This window comes from Cinclus cinclus, chromosome 19 (assembly GCF_963662255.1).
Source record: "Cinclus cinclus chromosome 19, bCinCin1.1, whole genome shotgun sequence".
In the NCBI taxonomy this organism is placed as follows: Eukaryota; Metazoa; Chordata; class Aves; order Passeriformes; family Cinclidae; genus Cinclus; species Cinclus cinclus.
The window spans coordinates 2,928,656-2,937,358 of NC_085064.1; the positions used below are offsets into that span (position 1 = coordinate 2,928,656).

General features: G+C 54.6%; 1 protein-coding gene across 2 annotated transcripts in view; it reads left to right on the forward strand.

The window, feature by feature from the left end:
* The window catches only part of EGFL7 (EGF like domain multiple 7), a 33,861-nt gene extending 26,185 nt beyond the window's left edge, over positions 1-7,676 (forward strand). For both annotated transcript variants that reach the window (XM_062505728.1, XM_062505727.1), the window contains 8 exons: positions 272-431; positions 1,955-2,077; positions 2,233-2,345; positions 2,984-3,079; positions 4,323-4,487; positions 5,305-5,369; positions 5,640-5,796; positions 7,410-7,676. In XM_062505728.1, the coding sequence (XP_062361712.1) occupies positions 352-431; positions 1,955-2,077; positions 2,233-2,345; positions 2,984-3,079; positions 4,323-4,487; positions 5,305-5,369; positions 5,640-5,796; positions 7,410-7,462 (852 nt within the window). In that variant the 5' untranslated portion in view covers positions 272-351 and the 3' untranslated portion in view covers positions 7,463-7,676. The remainder of the gene's footprint in view (positions 1-271; positions 432-1,954; positions 2,078-2,232; positions 2,346-2,983; positions 3,080-4,322; positions 4,488-5,304; positions 5,370-5,639; positions 5,797-7,409) is intronic.
* The last annotated feature ends 1,027 nt before the right edge of the window (positions 7,677-8,703 follow it).

The following is an 8,703-nucleotide window of genomic DNA, read 5'->3' on the forward strand; positions in this document are numbered from 1 at the left end:
CCCCATGGCTCTGTCAGATGTCACCAGCAGGGCAGGGACACCTCATAGAATCAAAGGATGAACTAGGTCAGAAAAGACCTTTGAGATCAAGTCCTTTGACCTAACACCTCCTCATCAACTACACCACGTCCAGTGTTTTTTTTAAACACATCCAGGGATGGTGACTCCACCGCCTCCCTGGACAGATAATTCCAGTGCCCAATCACTCTCTCTGTGAAGAATTTTTTTCCTGGAGTTCCTGACGGTCACAGTGCTGCTCTCCTGCCTGCAGGGATCCCCACTGAAGGACGAGCCATGCAGTAGGAGCCAGCACATCCCACGGAAAAGCAGGACCCACGGGAGGGACGGGACATGCAGAACCTCGGCTGCCTCCCCTGGGGACTCCTCCTCATCCTCAGCACCACCAGCACGGAGGGTTTTGCCCGGGCAGGGTAAGGCCCTGTTTTGTCTGCACCTCTCAGGTGTGTTCTCTACCCATCAGGGTGAGGCACGTCCTTTCTCTGGGGGGGAACAGCCCTGTGTGGCTCTCTGGGCTGGTGAGGAGGTGGACAAAGCTCTCCCAGCTCTCTCTGTTGCTGGTTGTTTGCTTTCTCACTGAAGCTAAAACATCTCTCAGAGGAAATGTCTCAGCTCTGTTTAACTCCATGCAGGGACACAAAGACTTTTCTAGGCATTTTGTCCAGGAAAATCAAAAGCTCGTCAGGCCCTGAGCTGTTCAGGAATTATTCCTGTCTCTTTCAAGCACATCCTTCATGAAAATATGCGTGAAATCCTGCTAGCACACACATCAAGCCTTGTGAACAAGCTGTCATTGGAGGGTGCAGCTCCCATCGGAGGAGGATGCAGCTCCCAGCTCTGATGGACATCCAGGGACACAGGTGTGGGGAGCCCTGGGCTGTGCTTTGTGCTCCCCAGGATGCTGCTGGGGCTCACGGTCCTGCAATCCCAGCAGTGGCAGCTCCAGCAATTCCCTTTCCCTTTCTGGGAAATCGGTCTGGGAGAACTCCCTGCATCCCAGCACAGCCTGGGCAGGCACAGCTCAGCTCCTGCTGGGTCTGAGGAAGCCCAGTGCTCAGTGCCCCAGTTTCTTCCCCAGCTGAGAGGAGCTGGAGCTCAAAACCCGCCCCCAGACACAGCTCACATTTTCTGCAAAGTTTGTTTTTACACTGAAATGCTCCTCCAGCATCAAACCTTTCACATTCTGTCCAGGACTGAAGCCACAGCTGAATTCCTCTCTCACACGCACAGGCTTCAGCTAAAACTTTGTTCTGAATTTTACAAAGCAAACAATTGCCATTTAAAAATTGCATCTTCTATAACATTAATCATGAGGCTGAGAGGAGTTTTCTGGAGTTAATGGAAACCATCTGATGTCCATGCTAATTCCCAAGCTTTTTATTTTAGTTTCTAATTGAGCTGGGAGGCTGAGACAAGTAGATGGGTTCCTCAGTGGGGCTGACCTGCTTGGGCTGGAAATTGTTGAAAAAAAAGGATGTTTAACCAAGACCACTTTGGCTGTTAACCTTGGGAAAGTTTTTGACTGGATAACACTTATCTTAGGAAGGCTGGGGAGTGCCTTTTATCCAACCTCTATTTTCTTTGCGGTGAGCCTGACCCTTCCTCTGAAATCATTAATTTCTTGGTGACCACTGGGTCATCCGTTTCAGGAATGCAGAAACCTCAGAAAGGAAAAATCTGCCCAGAAAGTGATTGATTTTAGGGTAAGGGAGAAATGAACGTAGGGAGTAAATAATCCCTAAACCTGGGTCCCAGCTGCTCCCCCGGGATGGGGGAGGAAGCGCCCGCGCCGTTCACGGCGCTCACAGTTGTGTCACTGACCCGAAACAGCTTGAAGTGGCTTCCCAGGTCACTGGGGCAACCAGCCCCACTGCTGTCCACTAGCCCTGTGCAGAGAGGGGAGCTGAGGCTGTGGGGCTGACCCCTCTGTGCTCAGCCGTAGGGTGTGTGCCGCGGGGCCACCGAGCCACCTGAGTGCCCACGCCGAGTCCCACGTGCAGCCCGTGTACCAGCCCTACCTCACCACCTGCCAGGGCCACCGCCTCTGCAGCACCTACAGGTGAGCCCAGCTGCCTGTGCCACGGGGGCTTGTGGCAGCAGACATCCTGCTCCGTCCACAGGGATGGGCGTTCCAGCCCCTGGGAGTGCCCTGAGCTGCTGTGGGAGCAGGATTTGGGTTTGGGGCACCCAGCTCAGCCCGTCCTTGCCTTGCAGGACCATCTACAGGGTTGCCTACAGGCAGAGGTACAGGCAGGTGCCTGAGCCCATGGCCTCGTGCTGTCCTGGCTGGAGCAGAACAAACGGCCACACACTTGGCTGTAACAGAGGTAAGGATCTGCTGGCTCACCCCGGTGCCATTGCCCATCCCCAGCCCCTCCATGTCTCTGGACAAGGCCCCAGGACCACATCTCTCATTTGCCAACCCTCTGCCTGTCAGGTGGATTCCCCCTGAATTAAATTTTCAGCATCACAGTCCAAATGCTGTTCAATATCTGATTAATTCCCAGTTTTTCTCTGCTGCCTCTTGGAACTTTTTCCTTTGAAGTCACTTATAACATTTATAGTTACCAGAGGATAAATTAAACAAGTCCTTCCCATCTAAATCAGCAGGAACGGATGAGAAATGCTTTCAGGAGGCCACAAATGCAAACCACAGCAGCAGCTAGTCTGTCTCCAGATGAGCTCAGAGTGTGGCACCAGGGGCTGCTGCTGCTCGTTGCCTTCCTCCTTCCCATCTTTGCTGCTCGTTGCCTTCCTTCTTCCCATCTTTGCTGCCTGCAGGCCCTTCAGTTTCTTTCCAGCTCCTCTTTCTTCCACCCATCCTGAGCCCTGTTCCCCCTGGGCAACTCAACCCCGCTGTGTGATGCTGCTGTGTTTTGGGGTGTGCACACATCTGGGGAGGAGGGAGGGAGCTGGGGGCTCCTGAAGCTGCTGGGTGATGCTGTGCTGGTGTTCCCTGTCACAGCTCTCTGCTGGGAGCCATGCCAGAACGGAGGGAGCTGTGATTTCCCTGGGAGATGCTCCTGCCCTCCTGGCTGGATGGGGCGAGCCTGCCAGACAGGTACTGGCCATGTCCCCCCTGTCCCTGCTCCCTGTGTCATACCTGCCCTGCTGCTGCTGGGAGAGCTTCTATGGGGGTCTGGGTGTCCTTTGCCCTACACCAACCCCTCAAGGGGGACAGGGACCAGAGCTGTGGCTCCCATCAGACTTTGGGCCGTGTCTGATCCTCTCCCTCTGCATACACACAGGCACACCTAGTCCAGCGAAGGATGGAAGTGTGGCTCCCAGGGGAAGTCTGACCTCCCTTTGGCTGCCTCAGTGCTCCCACCCCTCCTGTGCAGCTCTAGCATCCCCATTTTCTCTGCTGGCTGCTCCGTGCTGGCTCAGTGTGAGCAGAGCTGTGAGCACGTCAGCAAAAGCCTCTGTGCAGCACAGAGCCCTTGTAGGGCCAGCCTGAGATTGTGTGTTCGTGGTCATCCCTCCCAGGCTTTGTAAACTCTTGCTGTAAACTGAAACGCCCTTTTACTGCAAAGACTAAAAATCCATAAACCAAAAATATCCGGTGGTGGAGGGGAAGCCTGGTGATGTCCAGGCTCCTCTCCAGCACAGGAACAGCCCGGTGCTCCTCACAGCACAGGGAATTCAGGCAGCTTGGTGCACACCAGTGCTGCAAATCCCTGCCACGGCATTTTCCAGCTTTTCCCAGCTTTCCAGCCTCCTGTAAGGCAAAGGAGGAGCGTGTGGCATTGACCCATGCTGGGCCAGGCAGTGCTGAGCCCATCGCTGACAGCTCTGGCTCCAGGGGAAAGGATTTTCCCACTGCCTAAAACAGATTTGCTCGGGCGTGGGAAGCACTTCAGCTCTTTCTGCTTTGTGGGAACAGCTTTAATAACTCCCCCGTGTGAGGAGAGGTTACTGGGTTTTGTACACACTTGAAAGGCTGATAGCTCCTTGCCACAGCTGGCTGGAACCAAAACCCCGGCCGTAAATCCGAGATGAGAGCTGAGCACTGCCTGCGCCCTCCTGGGCAGAGATGGGACATTTCTGACCACAGCTTTCACTTCTGGCTGTGTTATGTGGGGAGCAGGAGGAGGGGAGGAGGCCAGACCCCCTCCAGATTAGCCCAGGTTTATCCAGGGCTGTCCCAGGCACTGGTGGTGCTGAGACACCCAGAGCTGTGCCTGGCACAAACACCAGCTCACTTGGGGGAGCACTCACTGGGATTCCACTGCAGCCCCATGTACCTAAACCACCTGCACCCCTCACCCTGTCCCCATCCTCACTGAGCTGTTCCTGTGCTCCAGACGTGGATGAATGTGCCAGTCAGAGCCACGGGTGCAGCCAGCTCTGCATCAACACAGCTGGGAGCTTCCACTGTGCCTGCCGGGATGGCTTCAGCCTCGCTGCCGATGACAAGGGCTGCCAGCCCTCGGTGCCACTGCCTGGGACAGACACCTCCAGCCAAGCAGGTAACCTGTCCCCAATTGAGTCCCAGCTGCTGGGGGCCTGCAGTGAGAGCTGGGGCAACACTCAGCATTGCGGGAGTGGCAGGAGATGGGAGAGGACAACAGCCAGAGCCCCTCAGCTTTATTCTCACTGACCCAGGAGTGCTTCTCCCACCCAAACAACTTCCCCTGAGCACAAACCCATCTGTGAGGGTGACCTGGCTGTGGCTGGAGGTGTCTGGGACGTGTGTGTTTTCTCCATCATCATCCTCATTCCCTCAGGGCAGGTCCAGAGCCACGAGGAGCGGCGGGCACCGCTGGTGACGGCCCATTATTACTTTTGGTACGCGCTGTGACACTTCAAACTCGTACCGTGAGTAATAATGCGCTGTGGCCAGCACGGGCATCACGCAGCAAGCATCTGGGACAGCAGGGCACATGTCTCACCTGCCTCTATCCCTGCCCAGGGCCCTCAGCAGGGACAATCCCTTATTCCCATCACAGCACAGGCCAGAGCTGGGTGTTTTTTGGCAGCATGGACACAAAAGGCCAGGATCCACCAGATCTCTTGTCCTTTAAGCATCACCCCAGTGCCTGAAACCCTCCCCACTTTGTTGCAGGTGCTGCAGCAGCAGGAGCAGCCTGTACCTTTAGCAGCTGGACTAGATGCCAGCAGGTCCTGCAGATGCTCTGGGGCATGATCCCAGTCAGGCAGAGCCTGGGGATGAAAAGCAGCAGAGCTTGGCCAGAGCCCTGCAGCCATGTCTTTGTCCTCAGCGGCTTCCACCTCACCTCGGCAGTGATCTTTTACTCTCTGACATTCCCTTGGTCACATTTTCAGGTCCCTCCAGTGAAATGAAGGAAGAAATGAAGGACCTGAGGAGCAGAGTGGAAGCGCTGGAGCAGGTGAGTTGCAGCATATCCCCCCTGCCCTGTTCTGTTCAGCCACCTCCCACCTGGGGCTGTTTACAGCCAGGGTTTCCCTTCTCCCTGGCTCTATTTTTAACATCCCAGCAGCAATCCCAGCTGTGCCGGCAGCGCCCACGCCGCGGCTTTTCCAGCCCGTTGAACACAACCACAGCCCCTTGAGCCCTCCCTGGTGGGTGTTGCTTCCCCCCGGGTGGTCCTCCTGGCTGGGGAGGGGGGATGCACTCACAGCTCCTCTTCTCCCTGCAGAAGCTGCAGCTGGTGCTGGCCCCTTTCCACAACCTGATGCTGCCGGAGGATGTCGGTGCAGACCCCATCAGCCGCCTGTCCCACTCCCTGCAGCAGCTGGACAGGATCGACTCCCTGAGTGAGCAGATCTCCTTCCTGGAGGAGCGACTGGAGACCTGTGAGTGCCTGGAAAAAGCAGTGGGGAAGGATCTCCCTCCAGCCATGCTGGCCACAGGGAGCAGATGTGGGCCAGCGAGATCAGTAACACATATGCCACTGTTAATCTGGATCTGCCTCCAGTTCAGCAGCCTGTAATTAATAAAGGATGAACACAAACAGCCCATTAGCTTCATTTCAATGCTGTTTCTATGGCTGCACCATCTGACTGCCCTTGTAGCAGCCAAAAATTGTAGGATTGGCACATGGAAAGGTGGCAGTGGGGCAGAGCAGAGGGGAGCAGTGGGTCACGAGTGGCAGGCAGCACCTCACAGCTGTTGTCCCTTCCTGGTCACTTGGTCCTTAGGGAAAAAACCCATCCCTTAGGAAATTAACAGTCCAAAAAGTCAATCAGGGAAGTTTAGGGAGCGTGCAGAAGTTGGCAGATTTATGAACCTGAGAAGTTTTAGGCATTTCTTTTGGAAGTTTACAGACCAGTGAGGGAGCCAGAGAGGGTCTCTGAAGTAGCAAACTGAGGAAGGGACCCCAGGGAGAGCTGTCATGTGTGAAATGGCTGGAGGTCACTGGTGTCCCCACCACGCAGAGGGACAGCATCCTCTCGGGTCCCTGTGCTGCTCACCTTGACTCCAAGCAGAACACAACTGTCTGAACTCTTTTATTTTGATAGGCAGCTCTTTGCAGCTCGTTTTTCCCATTAAATAATTCCAGAAACCAGGCATGTGTGCAACAGCAGATTGCGGAGTCTTGGAAAGACTCAGGAGAAACTGGTTCAGGGTATATCCAGTCCCAGTTCAGTGCTTGAAGTAATGGCTGAGCTAGAAAAAGAATTTAAAGAACTTGTTTGAAGACAAAGTAGCTGCAAATAGACACTTAAAAACCATCTCAGAAAGGGGTAATTACCAGAACCACTGAGTGTTCCAGCAGGCTGAGTTTTCTAGTAGTGCCCTCCATATTAGTGACAGCACAGAGGAATGTGAGCAGTATCACAAGGTAACATGGATTCATTCCAAGGGATGACTCCAAAGTCCCGCAATTAATTTCTACCAAGTCTGTCTCAGCAAGCAAAACCTATTTTTGTCTCTTTTCATGGTCCCTGTAGGACACAAAGCTGTCTTGTCATATCCTAGCAAGCTCTGGGGCTCACAGGGCATCCCATGGAGTTACTCAGCCATCCCTGTTCCATGCCTGGTGGAGCATTTCCCAACTGAATGCTACCTTACAACTGTACTTCCCAATTAACTGCTCAATGGGGATGTGTGCAGTGACCAAAACCCCCATTTTCTCTTATCTAAACCATCAGCAGAGGCACCAGGTTGGAGTTCTTTAAGCCATAACGATTTTGGCCCCTCTAGGTCTGAATTCCCCCTGATCCAGAACAGACTGTCACTGTCACTGGATTTGGGGACATTGTGCACAGGGCCCAGGCAAGGACTGTGACATGCCAGGGATGTGAGAGTGACATTCCTGAGTGTGGGGGGAATGGAACAGCAAGTGTGGGTGACATTCCCAGAGGTTCAGGTCAGTCTTGTTCTGCCTGGGAAAGACACAAACCAAAGCCAGGCTAATGACTGAATTTATTTTGCTGAATTTATTTCTTTTTTCCAATCTTCCCAGGTTCCTGCAAGAACGAACTCCAGCAGAGTGCCTGGGGACCTGGAGCAAGCTGAGTCCATCCACAGCTCTTATCTCCCTCTCCAGCCCCAGGCTGGGGGTGAAGCCACACCACCCACAGGAAGGCACGGGGTAGCAGGAGAAGGCTGGGCTCCCAGCAGCATCTCCATCGTTCTCTCTTCCAGCTCACCTCACCAAAGGGCACCCAGCTCCTGCCAGAGTGGACTCTGAGCCCTCTCCCTGCTGGAGAGGCAACAAATAAACACCTTATCTCGTGCCATGAGCGCCTGGCTGTGCCAGACTGGCTGTGCTTAGCTTTTCCTTAGCATTATCCTGGGATAACATGTCCCAGGGAGCAGCAGGCACAGGGCTGGCTGTGATGGCTGCCCTGTGGAGCACAGACCTGGTTCAGGCTCTCACATGGAGAAGGTGGGGACAAGCCCCTGCAGACCCAAGCCAGGTGGCACAGCAGGTGATGCTACATCCCTGGTGCCTGAAAAGGTACTGCAAAAGTGGGTGCCCATCCCTGCACCTCTTGTTTTGTTCTCCAGGAGCCCTGGAGTTGGGATGATTCCTCACCAGTGAGGCTGGGTGAAGCACAGCCCTCCTGCCTGGGGGCACAGGCTGGGGACAAGGACCCCCCTGCCCCTCCATCACCAAACCCACCCCCTGCAAGAGCTCAGGGCTTAGCACCCCCCATCCTCCTCCCTCAGCCCCCACACAAGACCAGGACGCTCCTTTATTTAAATAACCAAAAGGTGTAATTTCTTTTTGTTGGGTTTTTTTTTTTTTTTGGTAAAGCACATCACATTTTCAGCCTAATTAAAAGTGAACAGCAGACAATTGCACACAGAGGCACTACTCCCTCCTCCCAGGAGGAGTCAGACATGATTCCCTTCCCCAAGAGCCCTCCCAGGGCCCTCCTGGGTTGACCCTCCATGACAACCCTTTGTCTGCCACTCTCACAAAGTGCTGGTTTGGTTCCCATCCTCCCACCCCAACCCTTCCCATCCCCTGAGTCTGTACTGTAAGGCCCCTCCAGTAAAGCCCCTGGCAGCACCAGCTCAGCCCAAGGGCTCCTTCCACAGAGCTCCCTGCCTTTCCCAGCTGAGGCTTTAGCCCCAAAATGCCAGAAACACACAACTCCACCAATGTGGGCTGCAGGAGCTGGGTGTGCTGGTTACCTGAGTAGCCTCGTGTGGCTTATCCCAAGGTCCCCTGTGCCATGAACAGGAGAGTTAAAGCTGCAGGAACCACGGACCTGACCCCAGCCACTAAGGACATCAAACATTCCACA